General features: G+C 43.8%; 2 protein-coding genes and 1 non-coding gene across 4 annotated transcripts; 1 reads left to right on the top strand and 2 right to left on the bottom strand.

The window, feature by feature from the left end:
• Positions 1-670: 670 nt before the first annotated feature.
• On the bottom strand, positions 671-15,587 carry mbd6 (methyl-CpG binding domain protein 6). Of its 2 annotated transcripts, none has more exons than XM_047330726.1 (13): positions 15,296-15,587; positions 13,911-14,108; positions 12,964-13,103; positions 12,030-12,132; positions 11,677-11,848; positions 7,839-10,274; positions 6,444-7,462; positions 5,621-5,729; positions 5,315-5,460; positions 3,866-4,609; positions 3,580-3,632; positions 3,271-3,337; positions 671-2,526 (listed from the first exon to the last, which is right to left on the bottom strand). In XM_047330726.1, exons 3-13 carry the CDS (start codon positions 13,077-13,079, stop codon positions 2,455-2,457), a joined length of 5,037 nt encoding a protein of 1,678 aa, XP_047186682.1. In that variant the 5' UTR covers positions 13,080-13,103; positions 13,911-14,108; positions 15,296-15,587; the 3' UTR covers positions 671-2,454. The 2 variants fall into 2 exon arrangements, with proteins under 2 accessions (XP_047186682.1, XP_035500359.1); XM_035644466.2 differs by lacking the exon at positions 15,296-15,587 and adding an exon at positions 14,903-15,289.
• A 503-nt stretch (positions 15,588-16,090) lies between these two features.
• stac3 (SH3 and cysteine rich domain 3) lies at positions 16,091-23,369 on the top strand. The gene is made up of 13 exons (XM_035644471.2): positions 16,091-17,238; positions 18,084-18,124; positions 18,715-18,793; positions 19,700-19,853; positions 19,990-20,087; positions 20,244-20,304; positions 20,830-20,927; positions 21,149-21,218; positions 21,318-21,367; positions 21,534-21,616; positions 21,809-21,860; positions 21,993-22,130; positions 22,343-23,369. Exons 2-13 carry the CDS (start codon positions 18,117-18,119, stop codon positions 22,448-22,450), a joined length of 999 nt encoding a protein of 332 aa, XP_035500364.1. The 5' UTR covers positions 16,091-17,238; positions 18,084-18,116; the 3' UTR covers positions 22,451-23,369.
• Positions 23,370-24,023: 654 nt separating this feature from the next.
• LOC118317605 lies at positions 24,024-24,137 on the bottom strand. The gene has a single exon (XR_004795471.1). It is a non-coding gene; the product is annotated as a U5 spliceosomal RNA (small nuclear RNA).
• Between the last annotated feature and the right edge of the window lie 1,282 nt (positions 24,138-25,419).

The raw sequence follows: 25,419 nt of genomic DNA, 5'->3' as shown, positions 1-25,419 counted from the left end.
ACATCGTCAGGCCCGCTGATGCAGTGACGAATCATATACTTTGGCCCTTCTCCGATGCTTGGCTGAAGCTGCAAGAAACCATTATAGGAAGGCAGTGAGGACTTTTCCATTGGAAGATGAGTTTGGGCTTCGCCTTGAAAGAGCTTTACTCTGCGTGATAAGGCATTGTGCAGCTGACAACACATTTAAAAAATCTACATCTCTGCAAAGAAGAAGGCGAATTAACTGATAGCAGATGAATAGGAAAAAATCAGAAGTGAAGACATTACATCCTTCACTACAGTAATAAACTGGGATCTGTGGTTCCTGATGTCAATGACTCTGCACTAATAATAAATACCTTAAACGCCATTTCAGTTGGAATTAATTGTCAATGCTAAAATCCCCACAATACATACTCAGACCAGAAGAAGACTATACTTACAAACAGGCTCTCTCCGGAACTTTCCTTGATCTGTAAAATCTGTAAGTTTCTGGTCATTTAAGAAGTGTACGACTATGATACCATCAATTACAATTGGTGTCTTGATATATGTCTAAAATGAAACAATGTTGTGCAAATATAATCCATATTCAACAATGTGTGCATTGAAGGCCAATTCAGATCCCTACTTAATGAACTGCGTCAGAAGTTGCTCACATCCTTTTCTGAACACAAGTCAACACAAAGTGAATTTTCTGTAAATAGTTTAATATTAAATAAAAAAAGACTCCCATATAAAAAAAGAAAGCTACAGTCCACAATTTAATCATCTTTTTAAACATAAGTATTGAAAGCAGGGGTAGAATGAGAAAAATACTTAATTACAATTCCCAGAAAAATTCATTCACAATTCATGTTTTTCTCTCGTCTCTTTCTCTAACAATATAAAATCAAAATAAAACACATTAACTGTACATATGTACAAATCTCCAAGTGTAGAAATTGCATAATCCACTTTCTTTTTCACTTTTCTTTATTCTTTTTTTTTTTTTAAACCTTTTTCTTTCTTTCTTTTTTTTTAAATACAGCTAGCGATGCCAGTACTCTCGGGGCAGGGCAGTGTGTGGAGGAGAGCTCAAACAGTGACATGAGACAGAGGGAGGATATTACTCCACATCCACAGTAACACACGGACTCAATAGATCCACGTAAGACACTGTCGCTCTCTGCGTTGTTAAAAGTTTTCCAGCCATTCGTTCATACAATCAAAAGACAAACTGTACTTTCTATAAACTCAGGGTTCCTGCACGTTTAGTTTGGAAATTGAATCCTTCCCCCCCCCAGACATTTATCTCATGACTAGGGGTGAAAGTTTGGGTGAGTGTTATGTCAACAGATAATTACATAGTTTCCAACACAACGCAGCACGTGAAGTTCAAGTGAGACCAGTTGTGCTCACAGTTCCTCTGAACTGTACCAGATTTGTTCTAGACCTCACAAATGTCAAAACCTGGGTGTGGTTTAGATTCATTTTGAATAGTTACCTGGTCTGCTGGGAAACATTGATGTGTTATGACATGATTCAAAGGGTTATACAAAACAAAATATTGTAAATTTAGATTTAGATTTTCTGTTTATAAAATTATTAGTGATACACAATCTCACAGGATGTCGAATCAGGATTTGAAAATTTAAAAAAAAAGTGTGACGAGTGGTTGATGTAAACTGGCTAAGAAACCTGATAAGAGTGAACCATATTATTTCCTTGGCTTGGCCCATACGAAGGTTAGTTCATCCTGAGGAAGGTAAAAGAAACTCCAATTCTTCTGACATTCTTTCCAGCGCTTTTCCAAACAATTCTTTGAAATACAACCGCTGTGTGTCTCTTTATCCTAATATCAGACAGAGTTGTCCATTTACTAAAATGAAAATTAATTCAACCAATGTTTGGACAGTGAGGGGCTCAGCAATAGCACTGTTGTCCAACACACACTCGGACACACAGAAAGACACACACATCCACACACGTGCAGACACACTTTCAACAGAGAGCATCGTTCAAGTAGATGGGCTTTTTATCCTGACTCCCAGTCGCACACTGATGAGAAGACAGTACTTCTGTTTGTTTTGTTTTTTTGTATTTTCTCACTGACATAATTCTAACACCAACCATAATTAACAGATCTCTGATCACGATGTCAAGCAACCGTTATTGTGTGAACTAGACCTAAGAGAAGACCTAAGTGAAACAGTATCCACAAACTCTTTTTTTGTTTTCACTTTTTATAAATTCCTTTTTCAGACTAGATCTGTCTCCTATGTGGTTTTCAAAGTGGTTGCCATAACAACAGTTGATATGACAACAACATAATATTAGTGCAGTTGAATTTTTTTTTTTTTAAGAAAAAAAGATCTAAACAGTGGTGATGATGGTGGAGAGATTTTTGGGGGAGGGGGTGGGGGTGGAATAGAGGGGGCGTCTAGCCACCTATGATTGGTGAACAGCTCTGACTGACAGCTCCCTCCACCAATCACTGTCTCTGAGACCTGGCGCCTCGTCGCCTCCTGCCGCGCACTGACCGCTCAGGCTTCAGCAGTGACGTCTGCAACGAGAGAGAGAGAAAAAGCACAGTCAGTCAGTCTTGTCTCCTTTCCAGCTGCCCAGTGGTAGGATGACTTGACCATTGCAGTCAGAACTGCACAGTCACTCAGCGTTGAGCAAAAATATTTCCCTGAGGCGAATTCTTTAAAAGTAAAGCACAGTGTTAGCTACAGATCACTTGCCCTTCAGCTACCCCGCAGCAGCAGCAGCAGCAGCTTACTTATACTGTGGGACTCTGAACAAACACTGCCACTGCTCTTTGAGGTTAAATGTTCTTGACCTTGAGATAAAAAAAAATAATCTCACTAAAAGGTCTTTTAAATGAATGAACCTCAGCTTTGCAGGCGACACAGTTGATCAATTCTTTAACTGTTCAGAAAAATGATCAACATTTTTTTCCAATGACAAATGGGCTGCTTTTGAGGGTTATATGATCTTTTTATCCAATAATCTTTTCTTTTCAAATGCGGCTTCCTGATAAATTATTTTTCACTGTGAAATAGATGGTTGTTGAAGTCCAGACAAAAAAGAAGAGTGGCACCAGACTGCTGACTGAGTTACATCCTTGGTCATCTGAATACCACGTGACTGTGTGATGAGGTTACATCATTGGTCGGCAGGTCCAGTATTGGGAGTTTTTTTGGTGACTTTGTATGTAATCTTAATGGGACACAAACATTCGGAGTGTTCCCCCAGGAAAAACCCAACCCCTACGTCCATTCTGATACACAGTCTGAGATCTTACTGTAGCCTTGGTTTCCTCTAGTGCTGTAGCATCCATGTCTCTGAAGTCTTCCAACACATTCTGTAGCCTAACAAACAAAGTAAGAATCACGTCAGTGCTCAGCGCAGGATGATGAAGCCAAATCAAATTGGAAGGACAGTTGTATTGTGGCATCAGCAAAACTAAAAGCTTGTCTAATACATAGAAGATTACAGTGCAAGGTCTTGCAACCTAAGCAGGTCTGGGTTCTACAGGAAATTGGTTTATCCCCCATCTTATTCCCTTGTCTGGTACATATTTGAGAAATGAAACATTAACTTGCAAACTTACGTTTGTTTCCTTTTCCTTCCCCTTCTGGCTCCGCCCACAGTTCCTGCTTGATCCTTGGAAGGTAGAAACGGAAATAACATTACAAACACTGCATAATAAAAGCATCTATCAGTGATTTAAAATTCCACCACTCGGGTCCTTCACAATGTTGCATTGATCTATTTCCTATAGTTTGAGCTCCATGCCAGAGTCCAAGCTCTGATGTCTCAGCGGATGATTATTCAGTCCCACTTTGTGATATAAAGTATGCCCGAGTTTGAAGAAAACAGAAGACCCTGACACTCACCCTTCCCTGTTCGGTGTGCAGCAATGTCCCAGCTGTCTCCTCATTGGGCCTCAAGCTGCATCCATCCATGGGACTGAGGTACCCTGAATGGGGAAGATGACCCTGCCTATCCCCACCTGCCTCCACAAAACAGTCCGTCTTCGCCTCCTCCAAGTATATGGGTGGCATAGGAGGCTCTGGGTGGGTGTGTCCCTCTACAATGCCTGGCTTCCTTTGTAGGGGGGACGTAGAACCGTCCTCACTGGGTTTGGGCGTCCCCTGGGCTGGGGAATGGGCTGCTGCTTCCAGGCTGAGTCGGGATAAGTCTGGGTTGCGGAGGGAGCAAGCCCTACGGGGACTTAGGGAGACTGGGGCACTTGCCTGAGGCAGAGTTGGGACAGGGGCGGATGGGGTATGGTGCTCGACAGGGAAAGAAACCGGTGGTAAGGCACAAAAGGGTGAAGTGGGGTCAGATGGTCCCAAGTGGGCCCCATCTTCCTGCTCTTTAGCACTGACTTGAAGGAAGGAGGTATAAATTGTGTCCATGAAAGAGGTGTAAGGATCGATAACAGACCTGCCCTCAGACTCTCGGGGGGGTTGGGTGGGCTCATGGGCAGGGGCGGGGCCTGGTGGCTGAGCTGGAGCAGGACTGGGGACCACATCAGGAGCGATCTGACTTGTTGGAATGTCTTGCTGTAGGGCAGGGCTTTGCGTTTCCTGCATTGAGGCTGGCTTCTCTCCCTCTGATGGCGGTGCAAGGTTTAGCTGAAGGAATAAAAGGGAAAAAGTTCAATCAGACAGTCAAACATCCCAAAAATAAAATATAGGAAACAAATTCAGAACAATTCACATTTCCTGACATGTATAGCATACTGTTCAAATCCTGTAGAAAGCCAAATACATCTTCTAACAGATGTGATACAAATACTTACCTAAATTACCTAAGTTAAATATGTATCTGACATTATAATAACAGCTGTAGAGGACTACATTTGGCACACCTTTTTTCACAAGCTACTTTCTCCAAATAGTGAAGGACTTGGTGCAACAGAGTGAAGGTTCTTCCTTCGTCAAAGATCTCAGGCTGAGTACAGACAGCAGCTTGCAGAGAGCACTTTAACCAGACAACAGACAATTTTCACTCTGGCCTGTTATCACATTGGGCACAAATTAATTACAAGTACAATAAATACAGTCACAGACCAACAGAGAGCAGCACTGCAGGATTAGGAAGCTGTGGTGCACAAAACACAGGGGAAGACGTAGAAAAGCAAATGTCTGATTTTGAGTGGCTTTATTTTGGCCCATTCAAATACTTAATATGCCCACATCGGTCCAGATTCAGATCTTCAGGATCTGCTCATCTTGTGACTGATCACAATCTATGAAAAATAGCATACAACAACATCCCCATTTAAGATGGGATTTTCTGATATACAATATCTGCCAAGCTTCATCCCTGTTACCTACCTGTATGTTGTTGAGCAAATTGATGGCCCCATCAGGACCCTGCAGCAGTGGCATACCCAAAGCTGAGGTTTGGACTGGGGGCAGTAGGATTGAACCCGCTCCAATCCCCATCATGTTATGAAGACCCGTGATGGCAGAGAGATCTCCTACAAAATACACATTTCATAGATGCACTGGTGTAATTGCTTACTGCTACCAAATGCCTGCAATGTTTTAAGTTTTAACAGGGAGAACAGAAGTTTTTTTCCGAACATACTGATTTTAATCTTGAGAAAGAAGTGTTACAAGTGATGGGCACTAACTCACCTAATACAGCAGGGTTAAGCAGAGTGGGAAGTAAGTGTTGGAGGATGGGGTTGTCCTTGCCTTGGAGAGACAGGGGAATGAGGGTGTCAACACCAGCATCAGTAGGTACCTGCAGAGTAGAAGGAGAGGAGAGGATATGAGTATCAGACAGAAAAATAAATACATTGCAGACAAGGCCAGAGAAATACAGAGAACAAGACATAAACAAATTCTTGTCTTTGTCAAAATAAACATTTCTTCCATAAACATTTGCATTCACAACTCAACAAAAACATGAAAGCTGCTTTCAGACATGCAGTGAAGTCCAGACATTTTACGTAACTCTCCCTACTAGAATTAGTACAATTTCCAGAAAATATCCAAGTGAGCCCATGTGAGAGTACAGCAGAAAAATTTCCAGAACATTCAGACGAGGGGTGGCGCCTACTGTAGGTAGAGCGTCCACACGCTCGCTGTGAATCTTTTAAGACATGTTGTTGTGGACGATGTGTGACTTGGACAGTCTAGTGCTGCGTTCTTCATGTGTGAACGGCAGGATGTCCAAAAGACTGGGTTTGGACATTTTCCGGAGCTCATGTCTGAAGTCAGCGAAAGATAGACAGAATGTACCAACTCAAACAAACAATTTAGTTGGAGCAGGGCTTCATTTAAAAGAAGTTTAGAAATAAAACCATTTCAGCCCTAAATTAATTTTCATGGTTTGGAGGGAGAAAAGCAACTAAAGCAGGAAAAATGGAGCAGTTCAGGAAACTAGCTTGAATGTTTTTCTAGGGAAACTAGAAGGACCTCAGAGGAAAGAGTTATAGGAGGCAGGGGAGCCTACCTGAGGTTGGGTATGTTGGGTTTGCTGTGCAGGAGCTAATTGGGTATGGGGTGGTGGGTGGAGCTCAGCAGAGCTCAGGGCAGCAGTGAGCAAGGCAGGGCTGAGGGGGAGGAAGGCTGCAGAGGGAGGAGGAAGCGTGGTGGGAAGGAGCAAAGACTGCAGGGCTTGGATAGTGCCCTCAGCTCCTGGGAGGATGGGGAGAAGGCCCTGGGCGATCTCCAAGAGCCCCGGGCCCGTTAGAGTAGATGGATCTAGGAGGCCAGTGACCTTATCCAGGGTGAGACCCTCCAATGTGGTGGGGATCTGCTGTGGCTGCTGGAGAGGAACTTCCAAGCTGACCTGGCTCAACTGACCCAGGCTAGACAGAGGTATCAAAGGTGCCTGATGTTGCCCGAGCAACAAGGAGGCCATAAGCAGAGCCTGAAGGGTAGGTTTTTCTGTTAAACCCAAATCAGCTTCCTGTCCTGGGGTAGGGGTTGAAGCCGGGGGTGGGAGGGGGTTCAATAGGCCCAAGAGGTTCAGAGGAAACTCCCCTTGGGCACCACTCAACAAGGGCAACAAGGGAAACAGAGGACTACTGTTTATCTGTTGTTGCTTCTGCTGCTGATCCTGGTTTTGCTGCTGTGTCTCTTGGTGTTGAATCAGTAACTGCTGTTGCTCCGACTGCTGCTGCTCGGCGAGATTCTGTGGTGTTTGTAGTGTGGCATTGGCGGGGGGCATCTGTGCATGTTGTCCTCCCAACCACAGCCCCCCGAGGGGCAACGAAGCAAGGACTGTAGGGTCCAGGAGGGATGGCAGACCTCCTGTGGAGGACAGCAGCTGAAGCAGCTGCTCTTGGTTCATGAAGGGGAAGGCCTCTGCCAGAGGTGAGGGGGTGGTAGAGTCGCCCAGAGCTGAAGGGTTGGGGGTATGGTTATGATCCCCAAGACGAGTGGCGATGTCGGGCCCAGGGCTGACGGCTGCCGGAGGTTTGGTTACTGTGGAGACCTTTGGGTCCACACATCCAGGCTGCTCTGGCCCTGCAGAAGGTAAGACATGAATCGGTCACCATTTTTAATACAGGAATTTGTGTGGTGGCTGACTCCAGGGAAGCATTGAGTGCTAACTGCTAGCCAGACAACAGCATTACAAACACAAGTCAGCATAAATACACAAATATATGCAGTAATTTTGATCCAAAGAAGTACCCACAGGGGTGGGTTAAAAATACCATTCATATCAGCATATGAAAAGCCTGATTAATAGCAAGGGGTCACACAAAACTTTCCTTAATCACCATTAATTTTTCTAGGATTATCTGTCTCCACAGAGGTTCAATTTTTATATTGCAAATCCTTTGCAATAATACTGACTACATGCAGTCAAAACAGACTTCAGAATGAAGAATATCCTCACCTGTTGCATGATTTCCTTGGGACGACATCTCAACATCAGTGGTGCAGTCCGAGGAGCTGCCCTCCCCCTGTGGAACCGTGGAAGAGGCTGCAAGAAGAGCCAGGACATGGTTGCTAAGATCAAGAGGCTTCGGGGACGTGGATACTGCAATAGAAACACCACCTTGACAGTGAGTCAGGTCCACTGATGTTGATGCGTCATGACTACCCATCTCCATTCTCACAGGGCCTTCCTGTGAGGCTTCCTGCAAAGGTTCCTGGGAAACAGAATCTATGGTGGGAACGTGATTCTCAGTTGGTTGAGGCTTGTCTGAGGGAGATGGGGACATGTGTTGAGATGGGCTCCTGCTGCTGTTGGGTAAAGCTACATTTGAGTTGGGCAGCATTGTTGAAGAGTGTGTCTGCAGAGGACTTGATCTCGTTGACCGAGAGTGTGTATGAGACTGCGATGATCTGAACTGAGAGGGAGTGGGAGGAGGAGAAAGCGGCTGTGGCACCAAGGGCAGAGAATTAGTGTCATTGGTCCTGCAGGGTGACTGTGGGTGCCTGCTGTTAGAATGAGTCGCAGGAGAGGAGGGTGACAGTCTGGGGCTCTGTCTATTAGTGTGTCCAATGCCTTCAACAGACACCGATCCTGGCTGAGTAGAAGCAGAGTTAGATGCTGAAGTTGTGGCCTGCGCATTCTGCACACTGAGCAGGTGCAACAGAGCAGACAGAGGCTGGGTTGGAGGATCCAAGCCAAGCGGTGCGGGCCTCAGGCCTGTAGTGAAATCCAGAGCCTCGTTTTGTCGCGGAGGCCTGGAAAGGTGAGCCGTCTGTCGAGGAGCGAGGAGCCTGGGCATCTGCCCGGGGAGGGGATGATGATGGGTTTCCAACATGACAGCATTCTGGTTCTGCACAGCTGAGGTAGAGGAGGGGGAGTGTGAGGAGGACGGGGAGGAAGACGAGGAAAGGTTGATAGCTGTCACAGAAACAGCTTCTCCTCCTGGTGGGGTCTTCTGTGGACCGTTAGCCAGCTGCTGGGTGTCTCTCAGCATGCTGAGCACTGTCGGAGATCGCCGTTGCCTCTTCCTGTGCGATGCATTGCGCTCTACCGTGGGAGGCAGGTGGGGCAAAGAGGAAGCCAGGGACTGGGCCAGAGAGTGGCATGGAGGAAAGAGGATGGCAGAGGCTGCTGCAAGAGAGGGATGGGGAGGCCTAGAAGCGGTGGAGGAGGGAGGGTGGTTGTTATGTAAAGTGCTGTTAGTTACCTTTGATGACTGATGCTGCTGTGCCTCTTTCAAGACGTCCAGAGAGGAGGGCAAGCTCGCTGGGTTGCTGGCCACATTTGAGCCCTGGCCCTGGGTTATCTGGTTAGCCAGCTGAGCCTTCGCAGCTGCAGAGAGCAAGTTACTTGCAGGGAAAGAAGCCGGGTGTGGCATTTTGCCCTGATGGCTGTGGTGGTGGTTCAGAAATGCCCCCAGAGGTAAACTCGAGGGGCCTGCGGAGTTCAACCCAAAACCTGGTAGTCCTGTGCTAGAAGTCTGACTCATGATACTCTTTGAAGGCTTTGAGGAGAGGGCATGAATGTTGCTACTGCTTTGGTTGGTCAGTAAGGAGGGGCTATTAGGGTTCAGGAGGTGGTTGTTATTAGTGCTGCTGTTGCCTGAGTTCTTTAACTGCTCCAAGATATCTTCCAGCTTGTACTTGGCAAAATGGGGGCTGGGGTTTGGGGAGCCACCAGGGAGAGGGGAGTGTGGAGAGGAAGAGGAGGACTTCCTCCTCTGAGACAAGTTACTTCCCATCTGTCCTTCTGCCGCTGCTGAGGCTCCGCCTTGCTCAGAGAGAGGGGAAGGAGAGGCTGAAGGGTGGCGGGTCCGCCGGTGAGGAGAAACACAGTTCATGTTATGCACAGAGGGCGAGAGGGAGGGAGATAGAGAAGGGGAGGAGCCTCCTACAATGACACCATGAGGATGATGAGTGTGGGTCTGTCCTCCTCTACCTCCTCCCCCAAGAGGCATAGGGGAGGAGGGAGGAGGTGGAGAGAGGGGCCTGAGCCGAGGAGAACCAGGAGTCTCAGGTGTTTTGGGTGTTCTTTGACCTTGACTGACGTTCTGAGGTGTGGGGGTACGGGGTGACCTCTGAGCAGAGCTGTAGGATGTGAATGTGGAGCTGGAGGAAGAGGTGGCTGATGCAGGGAGAGAAGGAGGATGGTGAAGCCTTCTCAAAGTATCTAAGGGATGGTGGGGGTTTGTGCCTGTGTGAAGGACGGGGGAGGAACCATTATGAGGATACATAAACTGGTGGGGGGATTTGGGGCTGGCACAGGGATTTGAGTGGAAGTTGTTGTGGGATCGAGAAGGGACAGGATGGAGTTTGGGATGGTAAAGGCCACGGCCCTCTTCTTCCCGCACCAGTGCCCCGTTAGGATCGCGACTGTCCACCCGGATGTTCACCTCTGGAAGTGGAGACACACAGACACACAAAACTTGTTGCTTTATTTCGTAAATCGTGATGTTGTTTTAATGCCTGAGGTGATTGCCGAGAAGTCAGAATCAGAATGCCAAAAAAGTGTGAGCATTTATTATGCCCAATATTTGCACAAATGCACTTACTGTCATGAATGACACAGAAAGGTCTTGCATCAGCAGTTACTTCCCAGGGAATCCAAGGACTCTTTGCATATATAACTGCATACCTCAATTGTTCATACAAGTCGTACATGATCACGAGGGTTGCTGTACGAATCTAAAAGTCGGGCACTTGCATTGGTGTATGTTTGTGGTGTAAAAATCTGTTGTACAAATAATAGGTGACATTTTTTATTCAAAATACTTTCACTCACTTGAGGAATTCATACCCATAATAAACCCACATGATAATAACTAGCAACGATAATGTGATTGTTATTTAACCAACACCACATCTGAGCAAACAAATGCTCTCCTGTTTCCAATGTGGAAGAACATGACAGCTATTATAATATGAATTCTGTGTGACTAACAGCTGCTGCACTGACCAGCGCGTTTTTCTTCTCAATCCCACACCCACCAGCTCCCGCCGGAATTTACAGCCATCACTGTCTGCTCCCACAAATGCCCTACCCCGCTCCCGCCCACTCCCCTGATGATTCTGATCACATGCAGTCAACCATGTTTTCTCATTGAAAATCTGACTTGTTCTTCCAAAAAGGGAAAATAAGACACATTTAGCACTTTTGTGTATTTGGCCTGAGGCAGAATGAACAAAAAAAATGTATCCAAAGATATGGTATTACCTAATACTAACTCTAACATTAATAGACAGTCACACATCAGACTTCAGAGCAGCAGTGATGGTGTTATTGCTTACAGAACTGATTTGGATGAGAAATGTCAAATATGTTTAAACTTATTTATGTCTTTTTAAAATCGTGTCTCCAACTGCACAACTAGTCTAAACAGAGCAAAGACAGAGACAGCTCAGTGAGAGAGAGAGAGGGAGAAAAGAGAGGTGGGAGATGGAAAGAGCAGGCAGAGCAAGAGACAGGGAGTTTAAAGAAATGTATATGGAGGCATAAGGTTGACTTGGAAGACAGTATTTTCATAACAGCCTCTCATGCGTTTATAAATTAAATTACATTTTTCCTCTTTGTGTCGGCTCCTCAGATTTTGTTACAATCTGACAGACGTGGCCTTGCCATACCCCAATATTAAAATCACCATTTCCTACATGGTGCTGGTCAACATCTGTGTAGAAAATCTATAGTCACTAGTGTAGAAAAGTTATTTGTTTATAATTTTATTAGATAATGTTTGATATAACTCAGGCACGGCAGTGGTGTGTCCCATCTGTAGTGTGTTTGGTGCTTCAAAACGTACCTGCATGGTGAAGGTTGGTGAAGGGCAGCTGTGAGGCCTGCATACTGCGGCACAGAGCTGCCATAGCTACCACTTTCCTGCGGTGGTTACACAGTTTGGTCATGTCCTGCTCCGTTCGGCCTAAAGGCTGGCTGTGCTGTTCCACCTTCACTCCCACAGTGAAGCTGAAAACCTGCAGGACACCAGACAAAAGAGCATTCGGAAGAATTCAGAAGAAACTCTTTAACTGATGTTTAACTTAACTTAATTTAACTTAAGGCACCAGTGGGGGGTATTTCACACACATGTATGCATACAAGCATCACTTTTCATTGTGTCATACAGAGCGATAACTTTTCGACATCTAACTTTACCTTATGGATGATGAGTGGACACTCCAGACCACATTTGCAGGTGCCATCAGTCAACAGATAGGTCTTGACCTCGTCCAGAGAGGACAAGGCAGTGCCACTGGGACTACAGGAAGGAGCAGTAATAAACTGTTAATTCAGAGTGAACTGAAAAATAGATGAGCAAAGATATCTTCAAAAAGCACAGTGAAGATGCAAACCCCAACACAAATCAGAAAAATCTTACATAAGTGAAGGGTGTTGGGTTCAAGAGGTCACATCTTGACCATTGACCACCAAATTCTAACAAAGGCGTCCTTTAGTCCAAGTGGACTTTGTATTTGTGGTTTCAGCTCCATGTCACCTTCTCCTCTCTTTTTACGGGATATTTGAAGAATCTTATATTGCAGATACTTGGCTTGCTAGTTAAAGTTAATTACTTACCTGATCACAAATCTGGGGGTTATAATCTTTGTATAAATAATTCCACTGTTACATTACATCATCAAGCCCATTGCTGCTTTTTCAGCAATCACATGCATTTCCATTTGACCGGTTTGAAAAATACTTTCTCCTGATGCCTAAGAGGTTCCTACACAATTTAAGATATAAAATGTCAAAATGTATTTTACAGACTTCCATTTAAACCAAGAGTCAAACCCCTGTTCAATAACATATGTTCATTTCAATTATAAAGAACCCCTTCTGCCCTGAGCTGACCAAGGAAAATACGGGAACTGGAAATCTTTACTGGGAAATACTTGGAAGATGATAAATCTAATAAAGTATTTTTTTAAACAAATCAACAGAAGCCACAGTCCTCTTTCCTTGTTAAATCCCTCAAAGAACACACATTTGTATAAGTACACGCTGACAAGCCGTCACATCAAAAATCATTTGTCAAAAGACATCTGCAATAACCTTGCATTTGCCTTCTGTTCCCACTGAACAAACTCACCTGACATAGATCACCTGGCCGCCCTCCACTCTCCTCTGCCAGCCGATGGGGACGTGTATTGCAGTGGTGTGGACACCATCCTTGTCCCCACTGACAGTCTCACTGCCTCCCATCATTTCGTAGCTGCAGCTTGCCAGCACCTTGGAAAAAGCGACCAATGTTGAGATAGATCTTTTTAGCTTAATCCCACAAAAACAAAGTTCCGTTTATTTAAAGAGACAAGAGTTTGGATATGTTACATGTCCCCTTTGGTGGAAAAATCTTGCTCTGTAAATACAAAGTCAATATCATCTTCCTTGAGACAATTTTTTAAAAGTTACAGGCTAAAGATGTCCTACAAGCAGCAGTAGTGTTTAATATTCAATACTTCACTTTTGTTAACTCTTCAATGACATTTGAATGCCTTTGTGCAATGACCCTTTACCACTGCACATGACACGCACGTTTTTTGTAGCCCATATGCATGCGTACATTTACGAATGCATGTCTTTGTATGGTGAATTAAACGGATATAAACACTCTAGTTAAAGCAACCTGCATGCTCAATATGTTGGCCAGATTCATCTTATTACACAATCCAAAAAATTCAGTGTCAAACATCATCTATTACAAAATGTAACCACGTCGACCATCATAACATCAGCCTAGATTTAACAGAAAAAATGATGATACATGCAAAGGGCTGCGAACAAAATGTACTCTATTGAAATACATTCATTGTCACTTACTGAGACTGACTTCCCAGCCGTCTTTTAGTGCTGAATATTATTCACCATCATTGTGTCTGTGCTCCTCCACATAATACAACATGTTGTCTCTAGGATTTTAAAACCCAAAATATGATTTAAACGGAAATGAGCGCGGCCGTGGAAGAAGATACACTGATTTCGGTCTATTCTCATGGGGAATATAAACCAAGGAATACGCGAAGCACAGTGTTTACACACCTTGTCATCTTTGGGAAGCCAGGGTCTGTTCCGGCTAAGGTGTCCACTGTCCGGTGTACATGCTGGTGGGTGAGAAGCACACAGACTGACCCGATGCTCGAAGCGATGAGGCAGCTCCTCGATATAGAGGATGACTCCCGCGGATCTAATTCGCTCAGCTCACATCAAGAGCGGGGGGCTCGGCCGAAGACGAAGAGCCTGCGAAGACAAGGTGGAGGTGGATTATGTAATCTGACAGGAAGCGCACATAACTCACGCTGTGAGCCGCTTCCTGCAAATCGATGTCATCCACGCGCACAGATATCAGAAGCATGTCGTCGTCGTCGTCGTCCCCCCCCCCTCTCTCTCTCTCTTCCCCCCCCCCCTCTCTCTCTCTCTCTCTCTCTCTCTCTCTCTCCCCCCCTCTCTCTCTCCCTCTCTCTCTCTCTTCCCCCCCCCTCTCTCTCTCCCTCTCTCTCTCTCTCTCTCTCTCTCCCCCCCCCCCCCCCTCTCTCTCTCCCTCTCTCTCTCTCTCTCTCTCTCTCCCCCCCCCCCCCTCCCCTCTCTCTCTCTCCCTCGAAAGACAAGAGAACAACTTCAGGACGAGCCGCGGCTCCTTCGCAGTGGGAGGGTGCGTTTGTTCAGGCCCGTGCTTCACAGGACGTTCGGCCGCGGCGTTAAAGCGGCTGCCTAGCTAACACGCTAGCAACATGGACGCGGCTTGTAATAAAACATTTTTTTTAAAAAAGATAATAATCTTCCAAGTCACTGAGCTCAAGTCCACAATATCTGCGAAACACGACCTGCCCCCGAGCAGCTAGCGGCTAGGACGGGAGCTAACAGGCTACCGCTCCACTTTGCGCCGTGTTGTCGTGACAGCTGTCAGGCGCACAACCCACTCCCGGTGCCAAACTCTTGCGCGTTAGCCGCGGCAACAAGAACCGGAGCGATGCACAATACGGCTTCTCCAAAAAATGACCCCCGCCTCCCGTGCATGTGGCCAGCAGACTCACTAACTGACAGCCGCTAGCTAGCGTCCGTGTTAGCGGGACCCGCGAGTCCCTCTCGCTCGCTCGCTCGCTCTCTGCCTGCTGGCGAAGTTTTGGAGTCCTGGCTCTTTCTGGGTCGCGGGAGAATCCAGAGTTAGCTGCTTGGCTAACGGACTAGCCGGAGAGTGTTTTGAAGGCGGCGGATACTTCCAACAAATAGCCGTTAAAGCAAAAACAATTTCCGCCGTTTCGAATCCCCTCGTTCGCGCGACCACTCGGCCGCCTGCGCTGCGTCTGCCGGTCGGATTCGAACAGAAACAAAACAAAGGGCAATAACGCTTCATTTCCCCGCGGCGCTGGATGTCGCCGCTAGCCCCAGCGGCTAAAGGCTAACGCAGCTAACTGACTGCGATTTACTTGATCGTGGAGAGAGAGTCCCGACGAGGCTGGAGGATGTCCCGCTCCGCTCCCGCTGCTCGGCCGGGGCCAGACGTCACTGTCCGCTCCGCGTCGCTCCGAACCGTCTCGCAGTCGGATGTAGTCCGACAACCATCACAACGACCCGTGTAATCCACAATTCACATTTGAACCACTGTGGGGCTGTTTTCTTCTTCTTCTTCTTCTTCTTACAGATTCCGAGAAAAAAAAAATAATGGAGTTTTTTTTTGTTTTTTTTCTATGTGTGTGGCGCATGCGCACCCCGGCGACCAGGGAGTATTGTACCCGACATGCACCGGGACCTTTGTAGTGCTCCAGACAGAGCGGCCTGATGGAGGAGCTGCGTGCAGGACGTGATCATGACTCGATAGTAACAGGCCCAGCAGACGTGTCCACCTGCGGACACTTCTGTATTCATGCTCCCCAGACCACAAAATCACATAGTTTTATAATGATTCAGACGTAAAGTGTAAAACATATCATATGTAAAAATATTCTAATGCATGTACACATCAACTTGCCCTTCCATCCCCTCTGTTTCGCCCATGTGTTCCCTAATGGTGCATTTCACTCAGTCAGCAGTTTAGTCGGTACATGACCGAAACTAATGTAGTCTTTCCACAGTCATGCATTAGACGTTGTGTCAAGAGATCTACCGTGAGAGAGTTCCAGACGCTGGGGTCCGCCACACCCAATGCCCTATCAGTCACCATACATTAAGTACGGGGGATGATGAGCAGACCTGTATCAGAAGGCCGTAGGTGGGGCAAAGGGGTGGATGAGGTCAGACAGGTACATGTTGTTTGAGACGCTGAGTCAACTTTGTGATCAGTAAGGGGTGAAAAATGTGTCATTTAGCCTATGATAAAAGAATGTAAATGGAGTGAACTAAGTAATTGAACTGCCCGTTAACATAATGAAATGCAATTTCTCGGCACCACGAACCACAGCCCCCAGAATGTGCTTGAAAGTGTGGCTCCGTAGACCTGTGTGCCAGCTACAGAAGTATGAAGGCTTTGAGATTACACAGACGAAAACGCGTATGCTCACCTCAATTTATGAAGTAGTCTGGGTGTGAACGGTAAAAACACAACAGGCTTTTGGTCCCCTGTAAGAGAGCAGCACCATATTGCATAACCCACAGACAGGGCAGCTGCCAGGGTTGTAGAAACACAGAGGTCATGAGTAAAAAAAAAACGACCCCTACACAGTGCAAGCCTCCAAAAGAAAATACATTCTCCCCTCAGATTTTTTTTGTACGTAAACAGGTAAATAACAGCATCTTCATTGACAATGCAGCATTATCTCAATAATTAATCAACACTCATTTGATAAAACAATCATTTTCCAACTTCATCAGATAGTTTGTGCGTCGCTCTTGTTCTTCATGGGACAAAAGGAAAAGGCCAGAGAGCAGTATAAATGTCTTAGTTTGTCTGTGTGTGTGTGTGTGTGTGTGTGTGCGCGTGTGTGCGCTTGTGTGTGTGCGTGTGTGTGTTTGATCTCTGTACAAAAGTGGGACAAGGGGAAAGAGATGAGTATATGTGTGTAATGAAGACAGGGGGAGAGCAAGTATCTGATTTCCCCTCGTCATCTGTGCTCAGTTCGAGGTCCCCAGCTGTCGCAAACAGTCAGCTTGACACGAGCACTCAGCCTACCAACCACATTCAAACACACACAAAATTATAGATAACTGCATGAATACAGACATATGCTCACACCCTGAGCCTGAAATCACTTTGGAAATCACCTGGACAGATTATTCAGAGAACACAGACAAGGGTCTTGGTGTGAGTGTTGACACAGAATCCCGAGGGCCTGCAGTGAGGAGGCAGGTTGATCAGCGGGCTTGTCAGACTCCGCACAGTGCTCCGGTCGTCGTCAGCAGGTGAAGGACTCGCAGAAACTCACCAACACAACAGGTCTGTAGTTTTCTTCTGTGTGATCTGTGTGAATTTTTGACAACAGGTAAAAAACACAATCACTTTGAAGCATGAATAAAGTGTTAAACTTTGTTTATTTGAATTAATTTCAGTGGGTTACATTAAGTTTTGAAATATGCAGTTTCACGATTGCTTATATGTATTGGATTATTTTTTTTTCAATTCAAAAGGACTGTCTTTAACTGCAGTACTTTTTTTTTCCTCTTGTCTCTACTGCCGGAGTCGCCCAAATTTAGATTAGCTTCAATTTCACACCCCTTGAATGGTTTGGGTCAAGTGGACAAGTTTATTTAAACACTATGTGTGTGTATGTGTTTGTATGCAATAAGTTCCCGGCTACATGTAACTTTTTTTGTTACGTGTGTGTGTTCATACATACATTAGAATACATCCCGTATATCTTTACTCACATGTCACTGTGTGTGTTGTGTCATAAACAACAACCAGTAAACATCATGAATACCATATTCAAGTCTGTTGTGTAACAATCAAGTTGTTTTTTATTATAATCTTCATGTAGAGGATAAATGGTGACAAAATATTATGCCAAAATCTATGCAATACATTTTGAAAGAAAGTCATGTAAAGGCCAACATCCATACAAGACGAATATGACAGCAAACGCTTAATATGGCCCTAATTTGCTGCTTACATGTTTCATTCAGTTGTGTTTGATTAGAAAATGTGCACTTAAGGTTTGTGGTGCTTGCTCAGTCTGCCCACAATTACATGATTGATATGGTAAAAGACACAGTATAAAAAGGCGTAATAGAAAGAATAAAATCTTTAAACTAATAAACGAATGTATTATTTTATTTTGGTAGGCGAAGGAGCACTGACTTTGTCCAGCAAACACCATGGACCAGTGAGTATATTTCTTGAAATCGTTTGTTTTTACAATACAAACATGTAACTTGCCTTACTTCACCATCTCCATTGAACTTCTGATCATATAAATGTTGCAACTGTCCGGAATGAAAAGTTCAAAATCATGCAAAACCACCACCATGGTTGAACATCCACGTCCGTGAGTACGTGTATTCACGTACAATAATGATAAAGCTAAAGCTCTATGTTCATTTGAGAAAATGTATCAAAGGAGTCTCCCGAAATAAATAATCAACGCTCAACTATTTTAAGGTGGAATGGCAATATGATACCGACACAAAGCCTGTCAGTTACACCGGGACGTTGTGTCACAGTTTAGTGAAAACCTTGTAACCGGAACAAACTCAATGTGCGTGTTCACATGTCCTGTTTAAGTATCACACGTTCTTTAGAAGCCAAAGTTAGTGTGAACTTTTCACGACAAAGGAATGATAAGTATCTTCATGAGTTGATCTTACTTGTTTCTTTTTCCTCTTGTGTGTGTGTGTGTGTGTGTGTGTGTGTGTGTGTGTGTGTGTGTGTGTTTGTGTGTGTGTGTGTGTGTGTGTGTGTGTGTTTGTGTGTCAGGGAGGATGACAAAAACTCATTGGACATCCATGACAACCCTCCAGCTCCTGACAATGTAGTGAGGGAGGACGGAGACACCGTGAGTGACAGGACCACGTCGCACCCCACCCCTACTCCCACCCCCCACTGTTAATGGGGCCATTCCCGAGCGGTTTAAAATAGCCACCAGCTGGGGCAGGAACGCAGTTCAGCGCCGATTGGAAAAATATGAGCTCTGACTTAAGTTTTTCTGTGTTTCATTCCTTAAAGGAATAAAGTAAGGCTGCTGGTTCCCCTGTAATGAACGAAAATGAACAACAGAATGCAGATTTCGTCAAGCATGACACATCCTTAGTATTGTTTGGTCGACAGTTATGCTTAAAGCAAACAAAAGTGCATTTCAGAAAAGTGCACTATTGAGTGGTGTTTTCTTTCTGTCAGAGGAAATGTAAAATTGATACAGAAGTTAAACAGACTCTGGACCGATCATCTGTTCTAGTAGACTCAATTTTTAACACAACAGCACAGCTGAACTTCATCGATACATAAACCCGGTTCTTTTGACATTTGGAACAAATTGGATTCATCAATTATATATAAATACATTTGGTTGTTGTGTATTTAAAACACATTTATTAAATATTTCATTACACATTTCGTAATATCTGTCTTGTTTCATTTATGTTTGACTGACAAATATGCATCACATTAGGTTCATTAATTTGTTTATGTTAAATCAGAATGGATGGAAATAGCATATTCAATCAAAGTACCTCAATCTTAAATATCAGGCCTAAATATTCCTGTGATCGTATCAAAAGATGAAAAGGAACAAGTGGCAACTTGTCATTAAATATTTCACAAAAATTTAGGGAAATAATGCCAATATTTCAACATTTTCACAATGTTTTTCCATCATTCACTTGGTCTTCATCAACAAGTTACCCATGGATTGTGTTTCTTTTTCTTTAATGGCTGTCTGAGCTGTGTCTCTTTCTATCTCCAGGTCTACTTCATATACGACGAGGAGGTGGAGGTGGAGGAGAAGGAGCCAGAACCTCCTCCTCCCGTCATCCGGATCAACGACAAACCGCACAAGTTCAAGGACCACTACTGCAAGAAACCCAAGTTCTGTGACGTCTGCGCTCGCATGATAGTGTGTATGTACTGGGGATTATGTCAAGAGGGTGTGCACGTAAACATCCACGACATTGTAATATATTTCCTACCAAGTGTTATGTTGTTAGGTCTTGATTTGTGACTGGCCCCACAGATGTTTTCTTGTTTGTCTTTCAGTGAACAACAAGTTTGCTCTGAGGTGTAAAAACTGCAAGACCAACATCCACCATTCGTGTCAGTCATACGTCGAGTTCCAGAGATGCTTTGGCAAAATTGTGAGTCCTGTTCCTCCCGCTGTCAGGCTCTGGGAATGTAATTCCTTTACTAGAAATTAAGAATTTCTACAGTGCAGTATAATAGGCTCGTGAAATATTTGTGCCTAAAACCATTTGGAATCATTCAAACATGATGTTCACCCTTTGTGCCCGTAGCCTCCTGGCTTCAGAAGGGCCTACAGCTCCCCCCTGTACAGCAGCGACCAACCAGACGCAAGTGAGTCACGAGTGACAACCTCATCTATAGGTTTAAACCTTATGAAGCTAAAATTAACGAGGCGTTGGTCATGTTCTTGGAGTTTTTTTCCTTCTCCCTTCAATTAGTGGAGAAAACTGGAGAGTTTAAATTCTACTGTTTCAAACTTGGACATTGTGAAAACGGTTGTGAGGACAGCCCAGGGCTTTGCAACACTTTTGGTGGGGAGGATGTTCCAGAAAATACCTCAATAGATGACTCAATAAATAAAACACAACTGTCCTTGTAAATTATTAAAAAGCATTGTAATCCTATTTTTTTATTTAAGTGAACATAGTTTTTTATAGGACAGTGAAAATGACAACCAAATGTCATTGGCGTCACTTTAAAGAAAAAAAAAAATCCAGACTATGTCCCTTGTATATTATATTTTGCCATTAAATGATAGTCTCTAAAAGGCGATAAGCCGATTTGTAGAAAAAAGGTTTATAAGTCCATCATCTACACCAATAATGATCTGACTTACTATACTCTGCCCTTGACCAGACAACCCGAACCGGAACGACCCCGTCTTTGACACCCTGCGGGTCGGTGTCATCATGGCAAATAAGGAGCGCAAAAAGAATGAAAATGACAAGAAAAATGTGAGTCCACAAGTTGGTTTCAATTAGACCATAAAAACTTAATTCCCCGGTGATAAAACTTCTACAACTTTCACACATCAATCCACTGACACTAGTTGCATGAATTCCCACACAAGTACAAATACAAAGTTTTGAAAGGGTTTGTAATGATGAGTCCATAAATATAGGAAATATGATATTTTTGTGTGCATTCCAGATTTTTTACAATTTTCTGTCTCTAGATAATGATGATGATGGAGGAAGAGGAAGAAGAGAACCAACAGCCCAAAGAGAATGAGGAGGGGGGAGAAGGTACAAATAAGCTACACAGTTAAAAAGGATTTAAATCCTTTACAGTAAAAAAGCGAGGCCTGTGTTGGTGACTGTGAGCTCTGTGTGTGTCTGACACAGGGAAGCCCGATGACAAGAAGGAGAAAGGAGGAGACAAAGCAGATGACAAGGTGATAAAACAAAACAGTTCACTTTTCCTCTCGCGCAGCTGTACTCACGGCAACTAATTCCCCGTTTTACCTGCGTCAATATTTGTACATGCACTTATTGTTGTTCTTGTTAAGAAATCAATATCAGCTGTCACATGCTGCAGCATCTGTGCCGTTTCGTCAACAGAGTAAAGGCACATTCTCCCAGTCCCACTATTACCTGGCTCTGTACCGCTTCAAGGCCATTGAGAAAGACGACCTCGACTTCCAGTAAGTTTGAAAAATACACAAACAATTCCCGACATGCGACATTGACTATGAAGCATTTATTCTTTTATTCATCAAATTAAAACTAACTTCATTTTCAGTAATCGCAGATTCTTTTTAAATTTCCAATGTGATTGCTAAACACAAAGTCAGTGGCGAAAGACTTGGTTGATTGTGAACGTGTTTGTGTCCCAGCCCTGGTGATCGCATCACAGTCCTGGATGACTCCAATGAAGAGTGGTGGAGAGTGAGTCAGCAGCAGAGATGCTGCTTCCGTCTGCACGTATACACACCGGCGTCACTTCTCCGCTTCTGCCTGCTTGTTTTCTAAAGTTCTCTCACCGAGCGCGAACTCAGGGTCTGTTCACTCTGCTTTCAGGGAAAGATGGGAGATAAGTCCGGCTACTTCCCCACCAACTACCTCATAAAAGTGCGCGCATCCGAGAGAGTGTACAAGGTGACGCGCTCCTTCGTGGGCAACAGAGAGATGGGACAGATCACACTGAAGAAAGATCAGGTAACTGCACCAGTGCACGACGTGCAACAACTTGTTTTTCACACGTTGCTCGTGTGTTGTTGCTTACTTGTGAGTCGCTGGAAAAAAGAGGAGCACCCCTGAATAGTCCTATTGTTAATCTTGTGAATGTTTTACCTGTGCTCGCACTTTTTTTTATCAGCTCATAAAAGTGGTGCGTTGTGTATCAATGAATGTGTAAATCCATGTTTCAGATTGTGGTGAAGAAAGGAGACGAGAAAGGCGGCTACTTGAAGGTCAGCACTGGACGCAAGCTGGGCTACTTCCCTGCTAATCTGCTGCAGGAGATCACTGTGACATAAAAACCACGATTGTGCAACCAAAGAGCCTGCGACGCAAACCAACAATTTGCTCTCATCGTGTCCGTCACTGCAGAAAGTGATTTGCTGTGATCCATTTGTTCCCTTAGACACCATGTGAAGCATGAGAGAGGAGAGATTGAGGGCTTGATAGTTTCACTGATGCTTACACTTGTAAGTTGGAAAGAAAACAATCAGTGATGTTTGGGCTTTTTTTGTGAACAAAAACACAAATGGGCAGATACTTTATGTTACTGTCTGCTGACCGTGCAGTTGTTAGCTCTGAGGAAACCTGGAGAGGGCCTTGCAGAAGGTCATCAAGCAAGTCATGAGTTGTTAAGAAGATGGACAATTCATTAAGCCTTGACGTAAGATGAAGCAGATGCACGCATTTCTAAATTAATTTGGGTATACTGTTTTAAAATAGACAGAAAATAGTACCAGATATATGGTGATAAAAGGCCGCAAACAGGAAACTGATAGTAAATGCAAATATCCTAGTTTAAATTTCAGGTTGTTTTTTAATATGTTACACCATATTGTTAAAAACATGAATTAATCTTTTGAATCCAATTTAATGTTACTGTTAATTTACATTTAACTGAATAAACAGGGTTGATGTGTGATCTATAAATACTTTAAATGGTGTTAATTTAACTGTTATGAATTGTAATTGACTACTAAATTACCTAACGACTTGTTTTTTACCATTTGCAAGTCTCTCTGTCTGTCCCTTACAGTTAGGCCCTTTTAACATGTACATAGCTTTATTCGAACAAAAATAAAAGTGCAGACAATTTCATAGAAAACCTGCATCAGAAAGTCACGGGTAAAAAACAACAACACTACTCAAATTGATTTAAATGTTTGCAATAGGCTGAAAGTATAAATGTTCCAAACATTAAACCTGAAGTGCACTTAACAACTGTCTGTGAAACTTTTTTTAATTGTTCTAGGAAAACATTAGTATATTTAAAACAAAAAATGACATACAGCTTTTTACGATTTGCTAGCTGAAAAAAAGAAAAGAAAAATTACAATCACTGTTTCTGCTTGCAGGATATTTCCAGATTGTTTAATGAATAAAATTGTAGTCTATATTTCTGAGACTGAGGCTATAGTCTAGTCAGATCAGGCCAATTATTAATAACTCATAAATCGCATAATCTGTCCAGTGCAAGAATCCATCGTTGTTTTCTTGGGGTATACCTTGTATTGTGCGCCCTCCTGTGGTCACAGGTGCGTAATACAACAGAGTCAGTGGCCGTCTGTGATCACCATGTGATCACTATTTTTAAGTATGAGTAAATAACATATGAGGGTTTACTCAACGAGTTACGAACAGATTTGCATTAAAATGTATATTTTTTAAATAGATATCGGACATGGTGACATACAGGAATAGCTTGAAGATTCTTGACCATTGCGAGGAGAGTTCATAGCCATGACTGACACGAGGACAACATTAATTCGAATATATTGATAAAAAGCCTAGACGGTATTATGTTAATCTCTCTGACGTTTCATCTGTGCCGTACAATCACAATAAAGCATTTTTTATTTTACAAGAAAAGGAAGCCCCGCTTGCGCAGGGCATCAAAAAATTGGATAAAACTCTTATTGTTCCTCTCCACGGAAATCTTTAGTAAAAGGCGAAAGATTTATACGATCTGAAGAGAAACAAGAGTGTACTGACTTCTCCGTGTCCGAGTGGTCCATCCCATTCTCCGCCACAGTGTCTTCACTTACGGTTCAATGTTCAACCATGAAATCTCTACGATTAATTTGGATTCAACACATATGAATTATTTGTATTGAACGTCTCTGACCGGCAGTTTTAACTAAAGCACAGTGTGATAGATAAATGTTTAAAGTTTTAGCCCGTAACTACCATTCTAGCGCTAAGCATTGTGGGATAATGGCGACCGTGACCGCGCCCCCTTTTTCGAAAAATCCCTTCTACGACTAAACAAACGTTCCGTTTTCTTTTAGGCAGAAAATTCAGCGATTCGTGAGATAACAGCAACATGAAACAGTGGATGCGAAATGTTTTTCCCCATAACCTGAAATAGTAGGTGTATCTTCGCCTACTCGCAGCTATTTGCGACGCATGCGCAGGAAGACCAGAGATTAAATGTCCGCCAAAATAGTACTCCGCTCGGTCAGTTCCAGCGCGTCCAGGACACCGGTAACTTGAGAATACATCGGATATTTATCTGATGAATATCTATGTCTAGATGGCTGCATACTTTGTGATGACATTCTATGATAAATGAGCGTTTTTATCGCTAATTTTCAAACGTAATTATACGTTCTGCAGTCAGCGTGTAGAAACGAAGACGCTGGGACTTTGGGATGACTATCTTACAGTGCTGCTGCCACCAAGATACAGCCTCTGTCAAGTTTACTTATGCTCTCAGGTCTGGTTTGCCATATCAAAGTAATGCACTTAAACATAGGCCCCCACACAACGGTTAAAGAATGCCCAAAAATTAAATATGACCCACGTAGCCATTTAAAACAAAAGGTAGAGTCTTAATGTGTTGGTTAATGATGCGTTTGTCATGATGTGATCATATCACCATACATTCATGGGTGATCCCATAAGTAAAGTGTGTATATTTCATTCACCACCATTATCACGGTTTTAATACATTAATTTTTATTTCACAAAATCACTGCTGCTTTTGTCCAGAGCTTACAATCATGGAGGCAGTTAGCACTGAGGACCCACACTAGGATGTGGTGGTATTGAACCCCATTTTACTGTATCAAAGTCAGTGGTGTGACCTGCTGAGCTATACCAGCTACATTTCATGAACTCTACTGTTCTAAATCAACAACTGGAGTTATGGACATATCACAGTTTGGGCCTTTTTGACCTTAAGGCAAACTTTGAAAACACCAGAGGTAATTTCAGAAAACACAATATATTGCCCACATCAAGAGTACTGTAATATCTTTCCTGTAGA

Source organism: Scophthalmus maximus, chromosome 3, assembly GCF_022379125.1.
Source record: "Scophthalmus maximus strain ysfricsl-2021 chromosome 3, ASM2237912v1, whole genome shotgun sequence".
Lineage (NCBI taxonomy): Eukaryota > Metazoa > Chordata > Actinopteri > Pleuronectiformes > Scophthalmidae > Scophthalmus > Scophthalmus maximus.
This window is presented reverse-complemented; position numbering and strand designations above follow the sequence as displayed.